This window comes from Vicia villosa, unplaced genomic scaffold (assembly GCF_029867415.1).
Source record: "Vicia villosa cultivar HV-30 ecotype Madison, WI unplaced genomic scaffold, Vvil1.0 ctg.001383F_1_1, whole genome shotgun sequence".
Taxonomy (NCBI): Eukaryota; Viridiplantae; Streptophyta; class Magnoliopsida; order Fabales; family Fabaceae; genus Vicia; species Vicia villosa.
Genome location: NW_026705601.1, coordinates 115188 through 141939, shown reverse-complemented (window position 1 = coordinate 141939; position 26752 = coordinate 115188). Strand labels below are relative to the sequence as shown.

The 26752-nt window shown below is 32.4% G+C and overlaps 1 protein-coding gene across 1 annotated transcript; it reads right to left on the bottom strand.

Annotated features, from left to right (window-relative positions):
* Nucleotides 1-461: 461 nt before the first annotated feature.
* Nucleotides 462-26752, bottom strand: LOC131634931 (uncharacterized). The gene is made up of 14 exons (XM_058905556.1): nucleotides 26604-26752; nucleotides 26350-26404; nucleotides 25438-25890; nucleotides 24621-24805; nucleotides 24453-24533; nucleotides 24319-24360; nucleotides 24027-24071; nucleotides 23845-23931; nucleotides 13238-13364; nucleotides 13038-13118; nucleotides 9374-9490; nucleotides 4227-4291; nucleotides 925-1030; nucleotides 462-735 (listed from the first exon to the last, which is right to left on the bottom strand). The coding sequence occupies exons 1-14, from the start codon at nucleotides 26637-26639 to the stop codon at nucleotides 635-637; spliced, it is 1581 nt and encodes a 526-aa protein (XP_058761539.1). The 5' UTR covers nucleotides 26640-26752; the 3' UTR covers nucleotides 462-634.

Below are 26752 nucleotides of genomic sequence, written 5' to 3'. Positions count from 1 at the left end.
TTTACTTCCACCTCCGCAACGCATAGGCTTGTCCAAAGAGAACAAGATTGAAATAGAGAGCAACCTCAATCCCTGCGCTATCAAGTAACATCAAGGACTTGAGGGACAACTGTTCCAGACCAATCAAGCCCTACAACGGCACACCCAATTACGAAAGTGCAATCTAAAACTTCACCAAGTAAGACAATATTATTGTGCACTTAAATTAATTTTGTTGATTGTCTATTTAAATTGCACGACTCAGAAGAAAAAAATTCATTTTAAATAAATCAAATTATTTTCCAACATCACATATTTTAAACATACAAATATATTTTAAACAAAACTTAATATAAGTATACATACACATCACATATTTTATCATACAAATATTTTAAATTAAACTTAAAAAACACCATATTACAAGTATTTATTAAAAAAAATAATAATAAATTGAGGATCTTTTATGCTTAAGCGTCGGTCCAAGTTAAAATATCGTCAATGGTGTTACAATTGAAAGGATCCCATTGTGTCCAAATCCATAGAACTTGATTAGTTTGAATAAATTACTTCTATAACTTAAACAATTCCTTTTCATTTCAAAATTCAAAGGCCTTATTTTACCAAAACAAAAAAAGAACAAATAAATAATACATTAGGCTTTTGGAATTCCAACAAACTCCTCTATGAGATGCTCAACTATTTTTCTAGATGTAATCTTATCAATCTGGTATGCTTTCATCTCATTTTTCAGACCTGCAGCAACACGAGTAAATTACTACTATAAGCATTGCACTAGAATGCATGTGAGTGATGCACATAAATATTTTTTATTTTAAAAATACAAAAATGGCCGGGAAAGAAAAACTTTATTAAATAAAATAAAATTAGTAGCAATTTTATGTTTCATCAGAAAAAGAGGTAGAATTAAAATTGAATTCTAACCTGGGATTTGTAAAATTTTGAGTGGTAGTCGAGAGGCATTAAAATCGAAGAAAAAGAGCAAACTCTCCAATAGCTTCACGGATTCAGTTGATACTAAAACTTCTCTCTGAACAAATGCATTTACAAAAAGTATTCACAACATTAAGCCAAACACCAAAGGCAATATCATGTGTGTTGATGCATAGGAACACTGACATCATAGATGGTGTAATAAAAGAAATTAAAATAAATCTAATAACTCACTTTCTAACACACTCTTAAAGTAAACAATATCTTAGAATGCAATTTTTCTCATAATGCATGATTGACAATCATGTTGCGAAAAACCAACCCGCATAGAGAAAATAAAAGAACACAATAATAACTAAAGATAAATAAAAGAACACAATAATTCAACTTTCATTTTCTTCAACGACAATCATATTTCACCATAAAAAGTATAGCCACATGAAGCTACACTATTCCAATAATATTCACATTGTCTTTACTGACAATCATATATTTTAAAAACTATTATACTCCACCAAAGAAAAGTATAATTCACTTGAAGCTAAACCACTTCAAATATTTTAATATTTTGAAAATCAGGTTAAAACTTAATGTTGCAATTTTCATGTTGGTGAGAAGCTCTTCAACCATCGACATAATCTCATACCTTGTGTAAAATTGATTGTATCAACACATCTTTGACTTGAACTTTCTACAGGTAAAAAACGATTCTTCCATCTAATTTCTCTAGCGAAAACAATACAGCTGAACCTGTGACTACAGCTCAACAACTCTTTTACAACACTACCCTTCTTTTCTGATGTGGAACATCAGACAAAGCTGCAACCACAGAGCATACTAAGAACACTTATCCTCGGATCAAACCAAAAACTCTGATACCAACTGTTGAGAAAAACCGACAAAGAGAAAATAAAAGAACACAATAACAACACAAGGACATAACGTGGAAACTCCAAAACCGGAGAAAAACCATGGCTGTTATCAATAGACAACCAGAGAATAACACTATGTGAAATTGTTACAGCACATAATATACCCTCAACTAACCCAGGTATCCAGTACACATACACCCTCCAAAATAAATATTTAACTACATCTCACAACGCTATCATACAAGAGCATAAGAGAAAAAAAGAAAGTCAAATACATGCTTAAAGTGCTTTTGACTGGTGTATCTTGTAACGAAGAACTTGAATCTTATATATAACCTTGGACTTCCTCTTTCTTCACAAAATTAAACGATGTGAAACTTCTTCAACATGTATATTTTCAACCAACCCCAACAAATCATTGTCAAGTATTTCGTCCACTTGTGAAAGACCATATAATATATAGACTAAACTGGCTATCACAATATAAAACAATAAAGGAAATAAAACTCACTCATGTTGGGGCTATCGATTCGAAGGTTAATACGAGAGATCATTTACATTGAGATTTTTTCTTTATGAACAACACACATTTGTGAAAGACACACCACATACTCATTCAAAACCTTAATATGATAGGTGTGTTGGTTTTATCACTTATAAATGCTCAAGTCTCCACTTTTCTAATCAATCTGATACTTCCCCAGACACAGTTCTTAACTCACACTTGTTATTCTCAACACTCCCTCACAAGTCTGAGTCTACCCACGAACATGTGGGGATACTTTCGATACAAGTGAGTCGGTCCCTTCACTCGAACTAAAGGCTCATGATACCAATGTTGAGGCTATCTTTTTCTTGTCCCCATCTGTGTGTGTTAGTTTTGACACGAGCCATATATTTTGTCTAAGTGGAAGAAAAAAAACAATGGTAGTTTTCTTGGAACACCACCCGATGAGAGAATACTCTAGAAAGATGCAAAGCTCATTGATATAACGATGAATGTCATGTTGTTTCTTTAGATATATCAATTTAGATAGTTTTCCTTATACTTGTGTGATATGTGGTTTACTAAGTTCTAATCACTATAACAGGAAATTTTTTTATTATTTAATAATATTTGTGTTTATTGTTATGAATTGTTTACAAACATATCTTAAACTGTGTTTAAGAATTAATAGTAGATAACACAGTTGTAACCAATATTACACAATTAAGATATTTTAAATAATATAATTTAAAAATTCTAATCATGTCCACAAACTAAAAATTATCTACTTCTTATGGTCTTGTATTCTCATTTGAATCTTATATAAGTGGCAAAAATAATCCACTTCTTATGATCTTAAGAACAAAACGCAGTGTCAAACTGACAAAAGAAGTGTAAAAGAAATAACAAGCACAACAGATAGGTGAAAATCCAACAACTAGGGAATTCCTAGAAAAGAGATCAAACTCTAGAGAGAACACTCACTCTACGAATCACCGTCCAACCGAAGACCCAACTAGAGCTCAAATATCCAGACCCACTATCAATATACCAAAACATGGAAGAACTCTTGATCCGCTAAGGGTTTAGACTCTAGGTAGGGTTTTAAAGCCAATCAGTGAAGAGAGAGTTCAACGTTGGCTGATTAAGAAACCAGTTCCAAACCAAAACAAAAAGCTCTTCTCCCCCCACTTCTTTCATGATTGTTGACACACTAGAAAATAATTTATCATTACCCATTTACCTAATAGGCAACACCACCGCATGCCAAATTATAACGAAACCTCCCCTTAGCTTAACCTTCACTCATAAGATAATAAAAACTCAAAAAGAAAACTAGGTTCCTTAGGAAGAGCCATCAACACCCCTAGCCACTTAAAGATCTTATAACTGACATTAGAGGCTAGATTACAAGTGACAAACAAATGTGAGGCATATTCAAGCGAATCCCCCACCGAATACAAGAGAGATCCTCTGGATCAACATTGACCTTTCGCTTGAATAAATTATCTATAAAAGGGAACCTATCGATCAATAGCTTCCAAGAAAAGACCACCATTTTAACAGGAGCCCAACTATTCCCAGTGAACGAAATAAGTATGTTCTCCCTAACTAATTGGCCCTCAGAGAGGGGAGAAATGTATTAGTAGGATGAGTAAACAGACACCACAAAAAAGAAACCATATTTAATGAATGCCAAAAACTCATACTTACTATGTATTATTCTTTTTGAATTTATCTCTAGGGTTTGAACATGATAAAAAGAAAATTAATATGAATGGTGTATCATTTTATTTTGTAGATTTCTTTGATCAAATATTGAAAAAAAAAGTATGCTTCTTAAAATACTAATTTCATCTGTGCAATTAAGAAGTTAATCTTGAATCAATTGTCACTAATAAAAATGCATTAATATATGTAAGGTATGTGCAAACCTTGAAGTTCTTTTCCTCGTTAAAATACCCTGAAACGATGATAAGTGCTCGAAGTTTCTCTGCAACTGAAGTATTAAATTTTTTATTAAGCCTTTAAACAATATACACATTTCGGTAAATGTTGAAAATTAAAGGTCATATGTCATGCCGTAATAGGAGATGAGAATGATAAAAATAAATACTATTTAATTACTTAAATGCGCTTTTCTTAGTGTAAAGAATTTGGGATGAATGACAATTTAGAAAGATTATACAATTAAATTTTAATAGATAGATAATAGAATAGTAGATAAATAAAACACCAACGTGGAATTTAAAATAATTTAAATATAATAAATAGTAAATAATAAATCCACATCAGCATAACCGTGATTAAAAAAACACTCAATTAGCGTGCTTCATAGGCGTTTTTCTCTAGTAAAATTTCAATAGGGTCTAAAACAATAGAATCTTCATGTGGCAAAGTTAGTTTCATAACTTTTTTTTATAGAGTAAATCAAAATTCGCCTATATGGCAAGGGAAAAAAATAATATTAACCCAAAAATATAACTGCTCAAGTTGTTCTCTCTAATGTTGGTATTAAAAATTGACCCCTTCGTCCACTAGATGTTAATAAAAAAATAAAAAATGCCTAGTCAGCATGTGATCACATAGGCATTTTTGTCCATTCATATTCCATAGGGTCTAATCTTCATGTGGAAATGTTCGTTTCACAACTTATTTATAGAGTGTAAACCAAAAATCGTCTATATGACAGAGAGAAAAATGATATTACCCCAAAAATATAACTGCTCTAATTTTTCTCTATGATGTTGCCATAAAAAATTGACATCTTCATTCACTAGACATTAATAATGCATTCTTGCTTAGTGATTTTATATGAATATTTATATATGAAATTACTATTGGACTTTAGGCGTGAGGGGAGCCTCTTGCGTGTAAATTATATAAGTTTCTATATGATCTTAAATAGACATTAAAAAACTAGTATTCTAAATTTTCATAAGCTCTAATTGAATTTGATTTCATACATAGTACAACTAATCCCTCAATTTTTTATCTGCATCATGAATATGGTTAAATTGATTTGCTTCTTTATGTGAATGACATTGTATTAACATACTATGATCTCCCTCTTATGAGTATGGTTAAAATCTTTTATACTATAATTTCAAAATTAAGGACTTGGATTACTTGAAATATTTTTTTGGGTATTGAAGTTGGCGGATCGAAAAATAATCTTATTTTAGATAGTGATTCACTAGAAAATCTATAGACTTTCTCATGGAATAAAATTTAAAATTATCATCATCTAAATTTACTATTTTAAATAATCATGCACCTTATCATCGTCTTGTCGGTCGTCTTATTAATTTTTACGATAATACGTTCAAATATCGCCTATCATGTTAACATTTTAAGTCAATTCATTTATATTACGATAATACGTTCAAACCTACATGATTGTTATTGTAACACCTCGATTTAATTTTAAATAGTATTAATATTATTTTAGTATTATTATTATTATTAATTATTTTAATTGAGTATTGGAGTATTTTAAATAATAAACGGGTGTTTTAATTAATCAATTATTTTTAATTAATTTATTGGGATGGTTGAGTTTATTAAAAAAATTAGAGATATTTTAGAGCTGTGAGAAAAATAAATTTTTTATTAAAATTAGGTAGTAAGGGGTGAATTTAATAATAGCTAGAGGTGTGTTGAGATTTAATAAAATAATTAAATTAGAACAATATTTAATTAAAATTAAATAATAAAATTAGAGTGTTAGAAAATAAAAAGAATAAGGGTGTAATGAGAATTGAGGGGGAGAGGAAAATTAGGATAATTAGGGTGAATAAATAGATAGAGTGAGGTAGAATTTTGTACTGTACATGTAAAACTTGGGAAAAGAGACAAATTTGGGAGAGAAAGGAAAAACTCAAGGAGGCCACAAGTTTTCATAGATCTTAAATTTTGAGGTAAGGGGTAAAATTATTAATATATGGGTGGCTAAATAGTGGGATAGTGAGAGTTCCTTACTATCTCGTCTTCTTCCTTTACCTATAATTTGTATTTTTGATGTTTATGGCAAAAGAGAGTTTGGGTAAAATCCTTTTAGGAGAACAATTGATAATATTTTCTTGAGTAATATGATATGTATGTTCATTGATATGTCTTGATGTCTTGTTTATGCTTTTTGATGCCTCTGTGCTGATTGATGAGCTATGGTTACACCTTAAGGCAAAAGTATAAAAATTGGATACATGTGTATGACTATGTTTATCTGTATATTTTTGGGGCGGTGATAACTCAAAATAGGCGAGTTTTGAATATGTTCAATAGAGAGAAAAATGCAGAAAATCGTAGGTAGACATGGAAGGGGACTAACCGCCTTATTTCATTCGTAACTTGAGTTTCATAAGTTCGTTTGAGGTGCCGTCAGTTGCGTTAGAAAACTAACACAATAAAATTTCATTTGAAATGGAGAAATTTAGTCTAGGATCACAAAAACAATAGCAATTCTCTGGTTTTTATACCAAGGTGTAGTCAATTTCAGCCTTGCGTTGATCATCTTATTTCACGTATAAATTGAGTTTCGTATGTCTATTTGAGGTGCGATCAATTGCGTTAGAAAGACAGTTTAACGATCCTTAAAATGAATAGTTTCATAATTTTATGATGAGTACATAATTTTTGGTGTTATTTAAAAGAAAGACATTCTATTTTAGAGTTTATGCAGGAAATATTGTGATATGGCTGAACTGAAACAAATAGAATTTGAGTTTCGTAAGTGCGTTGGAGGTGCAGTCAGTTGCGTTAGAAATAGGGTTTAAAAAATTTTTAAATTGGAGAGTTTCAAAATTTTATCATAAGCCTATAATATTTGATGCTATTTTGAAGTGAGACAATTTTAGAGTTAAGTCTAGAATTTTGGGAAATTCTTTAGCAATTTAGGGAATTAAATATATTTATAAATTATTTTAATTTAAATAATTTGATATGTTTAGAGTCTATTGATATGTTTAGAGTTAGAGTTGAAGTTATCTGGCGCTTTAGAGTTGAGTATGAGTCATATTTTTATTTGTTTAAGCCTGCCAAGTTAAAAGAGTTAAAATTTGAATTATTTTGTAGTTTAGAATAAAGTTATTGAGTTATTTATAGTAATGCATAGCTAAAAGAATTGATATTGGAGTTATTTAATATATTAGAGTCATGTTTGATAATCAAATGAGTAGGACTTAAGTTACATTGATATATTTGGTGTAATGTGAATCAATAATATTGAAATTGAGTAATCTGAGGTGTTCGGATTCATGTTGATGAGTAGTGAGATAAGGCTAGAGTACGCATGTGAACATTGTTGACCATGAACCCTTTTGACAATGTTAGAGTTGGAAATATTTATTATTTAGAGTTATGGAGAGAAACCTTATCAAATAGTATAAATGTTGTAACTTTAGAGTTAGGGTGAAGGTTAAAGGAACCCTTGCCAAGGGCGTAAGATAGTGTTAGAGTCAAAGGTAAATAATAATGTGTTGTGTTGAGTTATCTTAAGGGTTATGAGTTGACCCTGTTTAATGTAAGGGTTATAGGATATTATTCTTACCTAGTTGATGAGATTACATAAGTAATAATATGTTTACTCTATTAACGAGTGTTGTTGGGTACATACATTAATATTTTCCTGTTCGTGAGTGTTGTATATATAGTTATATGTTGTTGAGTTGTGATTACATATATATTGTCGAGTTATAATTATCTGCATATGTTGAAAAGTGTAGTTAGATAACAACTACTATGGTGGCCTTATTGTGCGATGTTTATTGTTCGAAGAGGAACCAATTGTGATTATTGCACTTGTATGTGGTCGTTGCATATCATGCATCACGTGTGTCGGTGATATATGCACAGACCTCGGTCTAGTGACGAGTTTCTGGTTTAGAAATGAAAACTAGTGACGAGTCAGAGTTAGAAGGGGGACCCGGTTCTAAAGGGAACCATCAGTGAGTAGAAGAAATCAATAACATAACTCTGATGGTTGCTAATGTTATATATGATTCTATGCTAATTGTTTACTACACCTTTAACATTACAAACATATTTCTCACCCTTTTTATTTGCTTGTGTGGCTCATTGTGTCGATGGTATAAATACTCAGGTAGAGGAGCATTAATTGCTGCTTTGTGAAAGGATTGGCATTAATGCCTACTTCGTTTTATTTATTGTTTTGTTGAGTTTAGTTAATATTTCTACATTCCCCTCTAATAAATAACATCCGGGAAAAGTTGTTTTGTTGCATGTTATGTTTTATTGAGTCGTTCGGAATATTTAATTAAGTAAATTATACCAATAAATGAATTATTTGAAGTTTTCAAGTCTTACTCCACTGCATGTTTTATGTTATTACGTTGATGAAAGATGCATGTTGAGCATGTGTAACACCTATACTTGAGAAATTATATGTTTATCTTTAATATGTAAAGAGTCGGGTTTTAGGGTGTGTTACAGTTGTTACATGTCTCTTTTTTCTACCTTAAGTCCACTTAGGGTCAATATCTTTTCTTCATTTTTGTTATCCTTTATTTCTCTTTCCATTAGTATTTTTATTTAAATTTAATTTAACATTTATAATTTAATCTTATATCAATCAATACTACATATAAAATTACCTTCTTCACAAAATTTGATACATAAACTTGTTAAATTTAATCATATTAAGGTATTTCTTTTTTTTTTTTTAATTTTTTATTTCTACAACTATGTATTTCAATGCAATGCTATTATTTTCCTTTCATTTGTACCTTTTAATAGTATGTATTTCTCTCCCAATTATTTATTATTATATTACTTTAAATTTATAATGATAATTAGAATATACTAGTAATTAATAAAAACAATTTGATAAAATTATTATTTTTCTATTTTATTTATCATATTTTTTGTTGTTGGTATAAAATAGTCAAATGTCACACTTATTTTAGAATGTAGAAACTAACTAATTAATAATATTTTTGTTAAAAATACTAATTAACAAAATACTTTAAACTATAGCAAATAGAATCATAAAAGATAATATTCTATTTTAAAAGGCAAGTGACTTTAAAATACTTCAATAATAAACCTTTTATATAAGACTCACATTGGAAACATGTTATATCTTGTGCTAGATTCTCCGTGTAAGAGAGCAGCTGTCCAATTGAAATTCCAATACAACTCATGCCAATTTGAGATATTGGTCTTGAATCTGTATTATTTTCTGCTTTATCAAAAGAAAAATAAATATTAGTAAGATATAAAAAAGTATTATCCATTGGCAAAATATGCTCGGTTTATCGGACATATGTGCTTTGGGCACAAGGAAAGACCAACATTTTAATCACGCATCTTCTACTATATTTGTCTCATGATGAATCATTTTGGTGGATTTTTGCAAACATTTATTTAAACATTTTTTAGAATTTCTAGATAGATACAGAATTCGTCATGTCTGCGTTGCCTCTGTTTGGTAAAATTAGTGGTTAAGTGATAAATTAGCTGATAATTTATAGTTTACTAGCATGTTCGGATTGGCTTTTGGAAGACCTGGAATCAATTCTAGAGGTGTAGAATTGATTCTGTGTGATTTTGAGATGTTTGTTTTGTCAAAAGTAGAATTGATTCTGCCTCCAGAATTGATTCTACTTGAAGCTAGAATTTGTAGCTTCTATCTCCAGAATTGATTCTGGATAATTTTACACTGAAATTTATTGTTCAATTCACTTTTCCATAAATGTATCCAAACATAAATCAATCCTGCTAAACTCAATTCTATTAAAATCAATTCTACTAAACTCAATTCTGATATAATCAATTTTGTTCATCGCAAATCCAAACACACCCTATGACTGATGACTGATAGATTATAGTTTATAACTGATGACTGATGATTGATAGCAGATAAGTTAATTAAAATGTTTGATAAAATTAACGGTTTAACTACTTGATAAATTACTTGATAAATGTAAAATAACATAAAAAATATATTTTTTAATTAATAATTTAAATATATATTTAAAATAATAAATTATAAAGTAAAACTATTTAAAATAACGTCTGAAAAATAAATTATAAATTAATAAAATAAATTATAAATTTATGATAAAAAAATTGTTACTAAATAGATTTTTATTATCATAAAAGTTTATAAACCATACTAAGATATAAACAGTACTTGCCAAACAAATAATCAGCCTCACTATCATTATTTTTTTTTAATGGAAAAAGTCAGTTTTATTCTCAACCCTTTACTATATTTATTCTATCCATCTATTTATTTGCAAGATTCTAAGTTGAATAAGGCGAATATATTCGTTTGCCAACCTAATGTATTTAATTGGACCCATAATATTTGCAGGGATAAGATTTGAACTGTGGAAAAATTATTATGTCTATACCTTTCACTACGTGTCGACAATTGCTGCCATCTAGAAATGACAATTCCATTAAAAGTGACTAATAGCACTCACTTGAAAGCAACCCCACACTCTCTTGTAGCATTATAGTAAAATGAAATGAGAGAAGATGCTTGCTTATAAATTAACCTAATGCAATGTGAAAACTGAAAAAAGAGTAACCAATCATCGTTTATAGACGGCTAGTTGTGCCAAAACCAATACAAATGAACACACTTTCGACGCGGGATATGGCCCTACTTATGCTTGGATACTTGTAGTCAACTTTGGAATTATCTCCCAACTGAGGCTATCAGTGTATCTATCACTCATTCAAAAAAATTATTTTTATTTATTAAGAATTTTTAGGATTTTTTATTTTTTTTTTACAACTGGATTAAGAAAGAAATTAGTCATCAACTTTTCTTTCCTTCTCTTTTTAAAAGTATTTTGTTTGTTTAGAAAGATTGTTCCTTTGAAAATCTAATGATGAGAAGATAGAATTATGGTTGTGTATATCAACAAGTTGTATGAATGATTTTTATAATAAATGATGAAATTAAGTTTGTATAAATGATTTTTTAATAAAAAAATTTAAAATATTTTTATATATGTTATAGTTATTTTTATAATAAAAAATAAAATAAATTTAAATTATTTCTATAATATTATAAGTTATTTTCATAGCTTAGAAAAATTTTAAAAATAAATTATAAAAATTGTCAAAAACTGTTTTTATTAGGTTTTTTAAATGTTGTTATAAAATTTATGCAAGTAATAGACTCAAATGAGTTAATCTAAACCGAGTGTTACCCTCTTAATTCAAATAAGCACATTGGTTATACCAACAACTTTTTTGAATATAAAAAAAAAATAAATATATTTTTATATTTTAAAATGGTAAAGTAAAATATAATATTTAATTTAGGTGTGTGCAAGTGCATCTGAGTGCGAAAGTATGAGTTCAAATTCACATATTTCGCTTACTCACCGTTAATAAGTAGGCTATTAAATTAAAAATAAATTTTAGTGGGTGAAGTAGTTCAACTTATATGTATTAGTTGAGTTAAATGATTTGTAACATTGTCTTTTCATGTCTTTTGGACATTGAGATTTTGAATAAATTTTTTGTTTCTCTACATCATATATAGGAGAGTAAAAAAATATTGTGAATATCTTTTGAAAGCCTCTTACAATGTATTGGGTTAAGGTTAATACTGATGGTTGAGTAGTAGGTTTACATGTGAAGCATGTGGTAGAATTTTCAAAGAAGATAGTGAGTCTTACCTTGATGCGTTCTCGTCCAATATTAGTCAAGTTTTTGTTTTTGAGAGTGAGTTGCATGGAATTAGCAACGCACAATAGGGTTAAACTCATATTGGGCTTCAATGGTATCATCCTATATCTTCAAATAGAGTAACAGTTGTACAGATAAACTTGCTAATCAAGATCATCTAGTTCAAGACACGATTTGGTGGGTATCCATGCCTAATACCATTAGCTTTTGTTTCCCTAAGTTTGCTTTTTTTAATTTTGCTTTTAAGCTTCCCTTTGAGGGTTTGGTTCCCTACCCATATCTCTTGTATAGTTTTTTCTCTTTTTTATTTAATAATATTCGAAGTGAGAGGCAGATGATAGAGGATTTTGAGCCGATTTAATCAGGATGTCTGCATTTAATTAATGTTTATCTTTTTATTTGTTTTTCTTAAAAAATATAGATCTAAATTCAATTCTTAACAACGATATATATATATATATATATATATATATATATATATATATATATATATATATATATATATATATATATATATATATATATATATATATATATATATATATATATATATATTGATTAAAATAACAATATTTATCAATCAACATTTTCTTAAAATAAATAAATAAAGTATTTATTGTATTCGAACGGGAATTGATATTACTCTTTATTTGATAATATTTATTTAAATAGAAATAAATAAACATATTACTAATTTGAAAACCTATTTACATTTATAGATATTTTTTTGACAAATAAATATTTATATTTAAGAACAAATAAAATAACTCTTATATTAAAACTAAAAGAAGAGAGTAGTTCAGCAAAAAAAAATTCATAACTCAATTTTATAATTTAAAAAGAATTTTTATCTCTTCCTAAAACCTAAAACCAAATATACAGTATACACCAATATCACCACCAAAAGTCAGGGTAGGGTACATTGGTGAAATATATGCATGGTGTACATTAAAAGTGATTTTTCAGTTGAATGTGCAGAGCCTTAACACCATTCATATAGAATATAGTATACTAGTACAATGCATATTAATCTGTGAAATGATTCATAAAATTCATAGCTGAGTAAAAAAGAATACCTTGTCCTTTCCACTTTTTAAAGTCCTTTCTCAGTATATCCCCTACTTGCATAGAGGATAGGTCGTGCATTTTGTACCTCACTGAAAAATAAATAATCACAGCATGTAAATAAATTAATTAAACCAAGTAATTATATACAGTGATTAATCATTGATAGAGATTTATATGTACTATAATAGTAAAATGGTGTGGGACGTACATAGTTGATAGAGACCATTGCAGCCATAACGACCAGCACCATTGATCAATAATGAAGCCATGTACTTATCCTTAGAGGTGCAATGAGGGTCCCTTAGATTTGTAGTGTCCAATAAGATTCCAGATAACTGCAAAACATTTATCAACATCACATGGAATCTGATTGAAATTTGGAAGAAAATACATCATGCTACGAAATTGTAACAATTATAAAATATTTAATTGATATTTCATTTTATTTTTGTTAATAATGTATTTTTTTTAATATTCTATCTAGATCCTATCACTAATCTTAGATCTATTTTTGAAATAAGAACCCCATATATACTTCATTCAATAAAAGATAAATGTTGAAGGGAATCTAGTAATTAAAATACAAATAAAATGTATTTAATGATTATTCTAATCAAATTCAAACCTATATTATTAATATATTTTTAAGTGGAATTTATAAACTATTAGAGTCGACTGTTATGAGTTGAATTTTTTTAAAATTGGTTGTGATAAAACAGCTGGACATGAGTATTTTTTTTTTCTAACCATGAGTTAAAATCTTGGAAACAGATCTTCTTCTGCTTTCTCTTTCATGTTTTCGCTCAGCTATAATCTTAGCTATTCACATATTAATTTATGTTATTGATTGCATGTGGTAGATTAAAATAAATGGTTGTTATTGAGCAGGATCATTCAACCACTCCAACTGTAGATGATCCATATCCTAAAATCTCCATCTCAGACTGCATTCTTACAACCAAAATCCTCTTTCGTCATTACTCAAATTCACATCGGTCAATCACAATATCAATAGTGATTGCCATTTTTGTCACAACTAACTTTTGAAGCCATGAAAGAATCTGGAAAGGAGTGGGTCAAGGTTACAAGGAAGGGGCAGAAGGGACATACCAGCAGCAGATGGGATATTTTTAAGAATCCCATTGAAGGAGACAGGGGCGATATTACTTCGTTTTTCATTACAGACTTTGAACAAAAATGGGGAGCAAGAGATCTTTTTTTCGAGATGAAACATTTTGGGGTGGTGGACGAGATTGTCATACCACCAAAGAAAGATTGGAGAGGAGAGAAATACGGCTTTGCGAGGTTTGCCAATGTAGAGGATGTTAAATTGTTGGAGGTAAAACTTGACAATCTTTGGTTAGAAGGGAGAAAACTAAAGGCCAATGTCTCAAGATTCAAAAGGAAAGATCTCAAAGGAAGCAAGCAGGCGGAGTCCCAGGTTCAAGTGAGGCATGGAAAGACCGCGCCTAGTGGTATGGTGTCAAAGGGTGTATCGACGACTCAACAGGAATGTGGAGATAGTATCATCTTTGCACACAGGAAGCAACCGGTGACTTATGCAGACTCTCTGAAACAGAACTTACCGGAAAGGGGAGTTTTTAAACAGAACTTGGAACAGAATGTTAAACAGAGTTTTGAACAGAGAACGTCGAACAACATTTTAGCAGGGGATGTGAGCAATCCAGAGACAACACATAAAACATTTTACTACAGTTCCAAAACAGAAGAGACTGACCGTTTTCGTAACGCTATGGTGGGAGTAGCGAAGGCACCTGGGATGGCATATGGCGTGAGCAAGAGCTTATTGGAGGAAGGTATCTTCACTGTTGTGGCAACACCTCTGGGACCAAATTTGTGTTTACTGGAAGAGAAATCGGAGGGGGACTTAGAGTTGTTGCTAAGGGATGCTGAGGACTGGAAAGTGAGATGGTTTAAAGAGGTGAGGAAGTGGACGAAGAAGGACGTTGAATGCGTTAGAACGGTGTGGGTGTCGATCTTCGGAATCCCTTGCTTTGTGAGGAACAAGGGTTTTTGCGAGATGTTGCTCTCCGACATCGGGACGGTGGTTAACGGGGACGAGTTGGAAGGCAACCAGATTCGGATGGATGTGACAAAGGTGATGGTGTTCACTAACCTCTTAGACACCATTAACAGGAAGTTTGTAGCTTGTGTGGATGGGGAGATGTTCAATATTCTGGTGAAGGAGGATGCGATGGTGAGAGTGGGGGACATGGAGGACGCGTGGTCCGAAGCGGCGTCGTCGTCGGAGGACTCAGTAGATTCAGATTCCGTGGAGGAGAGAGAATCGGAGGAGGTGGAGGTGGAAGAAGTGGATAGCGCGTGGGTGGAAGTTCTTGGTTCAGGTTCCCAGAAAGATGTCAGAGGAGCAGGGAAGGATAGGCTTGGGGTACAGGGCGGCAGGAATCTCGGAGAGGGTGGTGAGGATTATAGCTACAAAAGGGGTGTTTCAATGTCAGAGAAGTTTGTGAAGGATGGCTCAGTTACCATTTCTTGTGAAAGTAGGGTGGCGGGTACAGAGTGTGTTGACTTTACTGGGAAGGTGGGTAAGGGAGATACGGAAACAGTGAAGCAGATGAGAGAGGTTGAGGGTGACATAAACCCTAGTAGTGTAAAGGGTGCTATGGGTGTGGGCTATGCTATTGGTGGGCCAAACGCTTTTGGTGGAACGGCCCAATATGTTTTTTTGAAACGAACTGAAAGTGGACCTTCAAACAATATCGCTATTGGACCGGGTTTGTCGTCTAGTGACAAAACAAATTTAATTAATGCTGATTGTTTTTTGGTGGGTCCCGGGGATACACAAAAGGAGAATAAAATATTGGAGGAGGGAGGATCCATGCACGTAGGAATTGAAAAAGGTGTGGGAGAGGTTTTGTCCTTTGATGACCAATGCTTTAAACTAAAAAACTCAAGGAAGGTGAGGAAGCATATGAGGGAGATTTTCAATTTGGGAGAAAGGGTGGATAATTTCAGCTATCCTCCAGATTTGTTGTTTCCTTCGCATGCAGAGGCTAAAGAGAGGACGGACAAAGGAGATTTTATTGAGGAGCATTCTTTTACAAACAATTCTCTTACGGATTCGGATGTGAGGAATTGCAACGGTAGAGTCCTAAAGCGAGGCATAGGAGCTTCTTCTGAGGGGTTGTGGAAGTCTATGAATATGTTGGGGATCACTAACTCAGAATTTTGCAAACCAATAAGAAAATTGGAAGAGATGGAGTTGAGGGGACACAAAGAGAAGGAGTCTTTGAAGGAGTCTATCAAAGGGTTGAAATGATTATTTTCTCTCTTAACATAAGAGGAGGAGGTAAGAGGGTGAAGAGAAAGAGAATTGGCTTTAATATTCAGAGAGGTAGGGTGGATGTAGCTTTTATTCAAGAAACCAAGCTGAGGGATGTTGATCATCAACAAGTTAAGGAGTTGTGGGGTGATGAGTGGGTGGAGTGGTCCCATCTAGAGGCAGTAGGGGCTGCGGGTGGTATTCTTATCATGTGGAAGAAAGATTTGTTCAATCTCTTATACAGTTTTCGTGGAGACGGTTTTTTAGGTGTGTGTGTGGAAAAGGACAACAAAAGAATATACTTCATCAACATTTATGCTTCTTGTGACCATATAGTAAGAATGAACACTTGGAAGAAGCTTGTGGATTTGAAGAGGAGGAGTGTTGTTGGCTCTTGGTGTTTGGGAGGGGACTTCAACATGGTCACCTCTCCGGAGGAGAGAGTTGGTATTTCGAAGAAGAATTATAAAAGGGAGATGGATGACTTTAAAGATTTCATTGAAAAGATGGAGTTGGTGGATCCACCCACGATTGGAGGGAAATTTACTTGGTCTAATAAGTGCGGTAGCGCGATGAGTAGATTGGATAGATTCTTGTTGTCTTCTTCCTTCATCGATGATTGGAAGGTAGAAGGTCAATCTATAGGAGGAAGAGATGTATCGGATCATGCTCCCATTTGGATCCGTGACAACAAAAGGAATTGGGGACCCAAACCTTTTAGATTCAATAATCTTTGGTTTAGGCACAAGGACTTTTTCTCTTTTGTGGAGGGGGAGTGGAATTCTTTGGAGGTAAAGGGGAGGGGGGACTACTGCCTTGTTGAGAAAATGAAGTCCCTTAAACTCAAATTGTCTTTATGGAATAAGGAGGTGTTTGGATGGATTGATCTTAATATAGAGGAGGCGGAGAAAGAGATGCATTTTTTAGATAACAAGTTTGTTCATTTTGCAGGTAATGTTCCGGAGGAGGAGGTGGTTAAAAGATCTAAGGCGGCAAATATGTTTTGGGAAAATCTTTACAAGAAAGAAGGCTTCCTTCGCTTAAAGTCTAGACAATTGTGGCTTGCCGAAGGTGATTGCAATACGAGGTACTTTCATAACTCTCTTAAAGAGAGAAGACGGAGGAATTCCTTGTGCTCTCTTTTATCTAATAGTGGAGTGATCGAGGATGTTCATGAGGTTAAAGAATTCACTTTTAATCATTTCAAAACTTTCTTTGAGGATCACGAGGAGGGGAGGCCGAACCTTAGTGGTTTGGAGATGAAGAAGCTTCTTGTAGAGGAGGGGGTGAGTTTGGAGCGTCCGTTTTCGGAGTTGGAAATTAGGGAGGCCATTTGGGCTTGTGATGGCAACAAAAGTGCCGGACCGGATGGTTATTCTTTAGAGTTCTTCAAGAGGTTTTGGAGAGTGATTCGGGTCGATGTTTTGAAAATGTGCAATGACTTTTATCTTAAAGGTGTTCTTGTGAAATCTATCACTTCATCTTTCCTCGCTTTGATTCCAAAAACCAACAATCCTCAATCTTTAGGCGAGTATCGTCCCATTTGCTTGGTGGGTAGCATTTACAAAATCATTGCAAAAATTTTGGCGACTAGATTGAAGGAGGTCATTGGGAAATTGGTGTCTTCCAATCAAACCGCTTTTGTTCCGGGTAGGAATATGATGGATGGTGTTCTTTTGGTCAATGAAATGTTAGATTGGTCGAGGAGGAAGAATCGTAGTTGTCTCATTCTCAAGGTGGACTTTGAAAAGGCGTATGATTCCGTTTCTTGGCAATACCTTAGAGAAACTTTGGTGGGGATGGGTTTTGGTTCTAGGTGGATGAAGTGGATGGATGCTTGTATTTTCAACAATCACATGTCCGTGTTGGTTAATGGAAGTGCTACTAAAGAGTTTAAGGTGCAAAGAGGGTTAAGACAAGGAGATCCTTTGTCACCTTTCCTCTTCGTCATTGCCATGGAAGGATTGACCGCTCTTGTGAAGAAGTCGGTAGAGGTGGGGAATTTCAAACCCTTTAAGTATGGGGAGACCGATAGTGTGGATATATTACAATTTGCGGATGACACTATTATTCTTGGCGAAGCGTCTTGTGATAATATTTGGAATTTGAAGGTGATTTTGAGAGGGTTTGAATTGGTTTCCGGGTTGAGGATTAATTTTTCCAAAAGCAATATTATAGGGATGAATGTTGGTGAGTGGTACATGAATGCCGCATTGACTTTTCTCTCTTGCAAGAAGGGAGTGGCTCCTTTCAAGTTCCTTGGAATCATGGTGTGGGGACAATCCTAGAAGGAAGAAGGTGTGGTTGGAAGTGGTCAACAATATTAAGAGGCGGCTTTCCTCGTGGAAGGGAAGAAACATTTCGATGGGAGGTAGAGTAACTTTAATCAATTCGGTTTTGAATTCCATTCCTATCTTTACGCTCTCTTTTTTCAAGATTCCCGGGAACATCGCCAAAACAATAAGGAAAATTCAAAGTGAGTTTTTATGGAGTGGGAAGTTTGATAAGAGAAGCATTCATTGGGTTAAGTGGGAGGTGGTGTGTAGGCCAGAGGAGAAGGGTGGTTTGGGGGTTAGAGATGTTAGAGAAATGAACAAAGCCCTCCTTTTGAAATGGAAATGGAGAATTCTTCATGATAATGAGGCAATTTGGCAAAGATTTTTTAAGGTGAGGTATGCTTGTTATAAAACAAGAATTCAAGAGGTGGGGGTGATTTTCTTAGAAGTGATGATTCCATTTGGTGGAGAGATATGTGTATGAACAATTTGTTGGAGAACACTATTGATAACGGTTTCTCCGGATGCTTTAAGTGTTCTTGCAATAATGGATTGGATGTTCTTTTTTGGGTTAATAATTGGTTGGGAGAGCAATCTCTTTGCACGGAATTTCCGGATTTGTATGAATTGTGTCTTTGGAAGCGTTGTACGGTGGCGGAGGCGTATAGGCGGATAGGAGGATCGGATAGGTGGGAGTTTGGAGGTCTATTTTCTGCCGGAGATTCTCACGGACTCTCCAATTCAGCCGCGGCAGCAACCAGTCCAAATTGGACTCGGTTTTGCGACCGCATTCGGGGATTCACGCCTAATGAAGTTGGTTGCGACACTTTTGAGTGGTCTTTAGATGAGTACAAGGATTTTACCGTTGCGAGCATCACTCACGTGATAGATGGTGCCAAATCATTTGCTTGGGATTATCATTTGGCTAATTACTTGAAAGTGATGTGGGAGCTAAAACTTCCACCCAAGATTAAGGTCTTTGCTTGGAGATTCTTTATTGACCGGCTTCCTACTAGAGATCAATTATTGAAAAGAGGTGTTGCTAATGTATCGAGCCCGGAGTGTGTAATGTGTGGATCTTCCGTTGAATCATCTTCTCATCTTTTTTTCACTTGTCAAGTGGTGAAAATAATTTGGAAACAAGTTTTTATTTGGCTCGGAATTTCGGAGGCGATCAATGTGGAGGAGATCCTTTGTTTCGGTGTTATTCAAGAAAAGGTGAAGTGTCGCAAGCGAAGAATTTTAATCAATTTTGTTTGGGTGGCTACTATTTGGAGCATTTGGATTATGAGGAATGCGATTATCTTCAAGGGGGAGGAGTTTTGCTTTGATGTTATTTGTTCTAACATTGTTTTTCTTTCTTGGAGATGGTCGTATAGCAGATATACTAAGTTTAGACCAACCTATTATGAGTGGTTTAAACTTCCTTTATCCGACACAAGTAATCTTTAATGCTTGGTGTCTTTTTGTTAGGGTTGCACCCCTAGTGCGAGCTTTTCAATCAATTGCTTATTAAAAAAAAAAAAAAACAACAATGAGCCTTTCCATCATGAGTTCCACCATGGAAACCTTGGGCCGCACCACTGTGTTTGTATCCAATAATACCTAATTGACATAATTAGTCTCTTATGGCAGTCACATTAACAACTAGCTTCCAACTATAATATGCACTAATTGACATTCAAGTTGCGTTGCAAACTATATATGAGACCATTTTGATGATAAGTTCTACATGGACACTAGAGTCACTTCTCTCATGACTGAAATTAAGGTAATCTCACGTCTTATTCCAATATGAGCAATATTATTACTGTTGGTAGTGGTCATAATTTTGTAGTTACTAGTTGTGAAACTACATTAGTACCTAATCTTCATCTTTAGCTAACCCCAAAAATTTTTACAAGCACCAAAGTTAATTAAAAATCCTTTTAAATTTTTTTTACTATTGATAATGATATTTCTATTGAATTTGATCATTTGGTTTTTCCATGAAGAAGGTTCAAATTAACAGATATTCTTTTAATGAGATGTGACAACTTGGGTGACCTCTATCCAATTACCACAAAATCAAGAAATGTAAAATCCTCACCATCCACCTTTGTTTCTCTATCTAAAGAATTATAACACATCCAAGAACTGTTATTTTAAGTTCTCTTTACCAAAACAATTTTAAATTACGTCACTGACTTTGACTAACAAATTAGGTAAAAAGGACTAACGTAATATGTTTTGAAAATTTGAGGGACTAAAACTATATTTTTAAAAACCAAAGTGGACCAGGCTCAATTTGTCATTCTTATCCTCTTCGAAAATATATAAAATTACCTTTTTACGAATTTTTTCCTATACTCTGTTACTTTTGATATTGTTCATAATGATATTTGGATGTCAGCTTTTCTATGTTTAAGCTGACATTATTATTATGCTTTAATCCTTACATTCTATTTTTTTCAGGGTCATGCTTATTTTAAAATACAAATTGAAAGAGACGTCAAAAATTTTCAAACGTGGTAATGAAAAATAGTATGACAATGAAAATTTTTATAAGCTTTTTGAACTAAATAGAATGTTATTTCTATTTTCTTGCCCATACACCTCTTTTTAAAATAGAAAAATAATAAAAAAATTTGTATCGTCAATAATATTATCGCACCCTTCTAGCTCATATCTTTCCCCCACTTCATTTTTGGCATCATGTATTATAGATGATCACTTACCTCCTCAACAAAAAGCTTTTCATACAAACTTTCACTAAAATTCTCCACCAAAAAGGCCCATCATACTTTCACATTAAAGTTTTTGGTTGTCTATGTTACCCTCTCATTTTATCTACCTATAGAAATAAATTATAGTCTTGCTCAACATGAGTATTTTTGTGTTATCCTTCAAATCAAACAAATTATAAATGTTATGAGTTGTCGAGTCGTAAAATATTATTTCTAGGCATCTTATCTTTGATAAAAATACATTTCTATTTTCTAAATTTAATGCCCCTCTAACCTCTAATTAAGATTATTTAAATATAAGCTACACACCCTTTCCTAACTTCGGTCTAACCTATTATATTCAAAAGACTAATACAACAAATCAACTTTACCCTACTCAAATTTTTACCCCATCAATCAGAACTACCGCATCCCTGAATCTAACGACTATGACCCATACCTCCCAACAAATGTCATTGCATACACAAAATCTCATCTTGTCCTCATATTTGGCCTCACCACATACTGTCGGCTCAATTATTTCACTGCACCACTCACATCCTCACCTAAAATGATCACCCAAGAAAAACAAAGAATTTTTAAGCTTCATAAACTTTTTATTCTCCATACCTCATCTCCGAACTCTATTTCTCTATTGCCTACTAATCACACTGCCTACTAACTTCATTCATGCATTATGATGCTATTATGGAAAATAAGACGTGGAATTTAATGCTAACATTAATCAAAGTTTATGGATTTTCAAGCATAAAATGAAGTCTGACAAGTTCTTTGAGAGGTACTAACCTCACTTTTAGGTGATGGTGCCAGCCAATAAAACAATATAAATTATGGTGAAACTTTCAATCATGTAGTCAAACTAGGCAGTATCCGAACGATACTCATGTTACTTTATCAAAACCTTAATTTCTTCATCAATTAGATGTCAAGAGCACATTTTTGCATGGTAATATTGATGAAACAATCTACTTGCATCATCCACCAAGTTTTAGCAACCATAAACATCCTAATTATATATGGTTGCTCCGGAAGTCATCATATGGAGTTAAATAAGCACCTCATGCTTGGTATCACCTATTTACTAACTATGTCGTTACCTTGAATTTATCTCATAACATCTCTGATAATTCCTTATTCATCTATCGTCGAGGTAATGATATAACTTCTATCCTTTTCTATGTGGATGACATCATTTTTCCTACTTCCTCAATTTCCTTTTGCCAATCCATAATAACTGAAATCGACTCTGAATTTTCTATGAAGAATTTAAGTCCTCTTAGTTACTTTCTCGGTATATCTGTTACCAGATCAACATAAGGCTTTTTTTGTATCAAAATAAATATGTCAAGGGAATTATTGAGTGCACATACATGTGTTCTTGAAAAACATTTACTACAATAGTGGACACAAAATCCAAACTAAGTGGATCATTTGTAAATCCATATCATGCTCCCACTAGTCTTGCTGGAGAACTTTAATACTTGAATTTAACAAGACTCGATATCACATATGTTGGGCAGTAAGTGTTTTTTTTTATGCATGATTCAAAAACACAACATATATAAGCTTATCACATATTCTTATGCAGATTGGGGTGAATGTCTAGATAGTAGATGGTTCACAATTGGGTATTGTGTACATCTTGAGGACAACGTCATCTTCTGTTATGTCAAATAATAACCTACATCATATCGTTCTAGTGCTTAAGATGAATATCGTGGAGTCCTAAATGCAATATCCGATTCGTGTTGATTTATGAATCTTCTTTTGGAACTGCATTTCCTTGTCTCGAAGATCACATTAGTCATTTGTGATGATGTAAACGTTGTGTATCTCTTTGTAAATGTCCATCAAAATCAGCACACTAAATACATTGAAATGGATATTCACTTTGTGCGTGAGAAAGTTACTTGTGACCAAGTTCGTGTGCTACATATCTCTTCCCGTACCAAATAATCAACATCTTCACTAAGGACCTTCCACGCCAACTCTTTAATTATTGTCGATTTAGTCTCAACATCTGACAACCTCCAATTTTGATCACGATGGTATATTTGAATATGTAAATATTTTTTATATCTATATATATTCATATGTGTTCATTTAGCAAATCAATCTCTTTAATTGAAAAAATTCCTTACGATTTAGTAATATGTTGATATTTAAATTATTATACAATGAAATATGCTAGACAAATATTCTCTTTCAAGTACATTGGACATATGTTATATTTTCGGGCCTATGTTATTTGGGTCTTCTTCATGTCTGGATTGCAATCCGAAGGGTTGCAGTTTTGAAAACGGCAGTACAGGTAGTAAACAATTTTGTATTATATTATACAATCCTAATTATAAGATTTTAACAATATAGAGAGTTAATAAAAAATAAAGAAAATATTCCAACATCATAAGATAGTTTATAAACACGAATTTGTAAATCTTTACACAAAACTCAATTATAAAAATTCAAAATTCAAAATTTAGAGGTAGTAATTAAGAAGTTAAAATACCAGTAGTTTACTGAAGGATTTGCTAGTTAATAATTCTGGTGAATAAGCTGCAAATTTTTCAGCTATAGCTGTACAAGAAGAACCTTCCTGTGGTAATGTTAACATAATAATCACTTTCACTCTTATAAATAAATTATTAAATTAATCAGAAAATTTGATGTATGAATTTAAGGCCTAATTACCTCTCCAATTGTCACATTTTTTACCCATGAATATATTGTCTCACCCTGAAAAATAAGAATCGTTAGGATGAAAAAAATATATAATTTTAATAAAATTAAAAATTTATTTTTTTAATTTATTAAATAATTGATATATTTAACTTGTAATTTAATAAATAAAAATAAATAAATTTTTATTAATAATAATAATAATAATAATAATAATAAAAATAAACTAATGTGTAGTTATTTTATAAAATGATGGTAACTGTTCCCTTAAAAATACATGACCAAGTTTAGGAAGTAAATTAACCTTTCTAGTGTGAAAAATTTCAACCACAGCATGCTTCAATTTCTGTGGTAAAAAAACAAAAAATTAATATCGATAATTAATTTCTAAATTCTTTAATAAAAGTAAACAGAATTTATAATTTATAATTTTTGTACCTCTTGTTTATTGGCAATCTTGCTGCTCTTCAACAATAATATCTTAAGACTTCCAAATAAATCATAATATGACATATCAATCTGTTTATAAACACATTCAATTATATATCAAAAATATTATTTTATTAAAATATAATTGTTGGAGTTTATATTGTAAATTAAACTAACCTCATCAGCAAAAATTAAGGATGATTGATCAATTTGACATGAATCAAGTAACCATTTGAGTTCAACATGTGATCCAAGATTCGCTCTGTTAATGTTGATAATTGGTACTATGCAGATTTGATCATTTTTTGAAGTTAGATTCAGATAGAAAGAATACATGATTGTTGAAGCCACAGTTCCAACATCTGCATGTAAATAAAATTTTTATTTTATGATTGCAAGCTTTTTGAATTTACATACTAGGCATGAATTTAAATTGCGGCTGCCGTCGTGACACACATTGCAACGTAAAATTTAATCGAGAGATATTTGAAAAACACAATTGAGAGTAGGAATAGTCTCCGTTAGGTCTGTCCCACAAAATCTTGAAAAAAAGGGACGCTGTGAGACAGGTCTAAAACCTAAGTCTACCCCGTGAAAAAGTGATGCGGATTGGACATTATTAAAGACGCGATCTAAAATTTAAGTCCGTCATACTACAGATGAGGGTAGGACAGACGTGCGGACTTTGCATCCTTAAAGGATAAAAGGTGTAAAAAATCGTGGTAATGTCCACGCTTGCAGAAGCTCACAAAGAAAAAGGCAGGGTAAATATATTAGTAAAACTTTGATTCATCCTGCAAAAAAATGCAGATAAAATGGACATGCCCAACTAATTGGTTCTGTTTTGCCACCCCTAATTGAGAGACATTTTTCATTACCGTGTGTAATTAAATCACACTACAAAGATTTACTTTATCAGCAATATTACTGTCACAATTGCGATTAGAGACCTCAATTTAAAACCATTAAATCAAAGAAAGAAAAAAATATTTACCAGCATCATCTGATCCCATTACAGCATACAGGAATTTTCCAGGAACACCAACATTAACATCATCCTTTCTTGCCTTCAAAAATGCATTGAGCTTATCAATACTTTCACATGATTCAACAATTTGAATTTCTGGTGACACTCCATTATAATACGAAGCTGCTGATAATGGAAGAAGAACATTTGGTAGCTTTTCTTTTCTTCTTGTAACTGTATATATCTTGTCCACATGTTGTAATATTGGAGGTGCATGTGAATTCTCTTCTTCTTTTGGTTGAATATCCAGTTGTATAAATGGAGCAATTTTGCTTGTTTGTAACCAGTTTTCAGATGGAGAGTGTTCAATTGATTCATAGTTGAAAACTTCTGAGAATGTTGAGTTGTCAAATTGAAAATGATTTATGTCATTTTTAGAGATATCCATGACAAGTTTTGAGGTTTTGGTTTCATCACTATCTGTAAAAATTCAAAGACATTATTACTATTAGTGGCTAAATAGGTGGCAAATCGACATATCCGTCTCATTTAAGTTCGCTTCACAAAAACAAAAAAAAAATAGAGCGAGGCGGGGAGAGCATATTTGAAAGTCCTAGTCTAAAATCTTGATCTATTCTATAAAAAAATAGGATGTGGCGTAAGGCCCGCAAGCACTAGACATTAAAAATCTAAAAATGCAAAAATTTATGTTAATCTTGCATCCCCAAAAGTCTCAAAAAAGCAGAGCGCACACATTAAAAATTGCATAGTTAAAATCTTGATCCTTTCCAGAAAAAATGCTAACGAAATTGCCCGACGGATTAGATCCATTTTACCTCCGTAAATTGATCTCTAAATTGATAATCATCATCTATGAAACATTGACACATTCACAAACAATGAACATGACACTATCATTTAGTTATTGATCATTCTCACCTTTGCTTAAAAGACCATCAAAGAATGGATTCTCTCTAGTACGAACATATGGATCCTACATGTATTTAGAATTGTTTAGTGGAAGAAAATACATAGCTGAAATAAAAATAATATAGAAATAAAATTTTGAGACATATCAAAATCAATTTTCCCTAAAAACATTCAAATATTATCAAAATTTCACACATACTATAAGATTAAGTAATCTTAATTGAGAAAGAAATTAAAGCATGATAGTGGTACTAATTATGAACCTGGTGATTTGGTGCCAAAGCTCCATCAGATTTCATGGTTGAAACAATATTCAGGTGTAGAAAACTATGAGAAAAAGAAAAAGATGATGGTTTTAACTTATGCTTAATTAAGGGTACGGCAGATTAAGTAGAGAACAAAAAATAAGAAG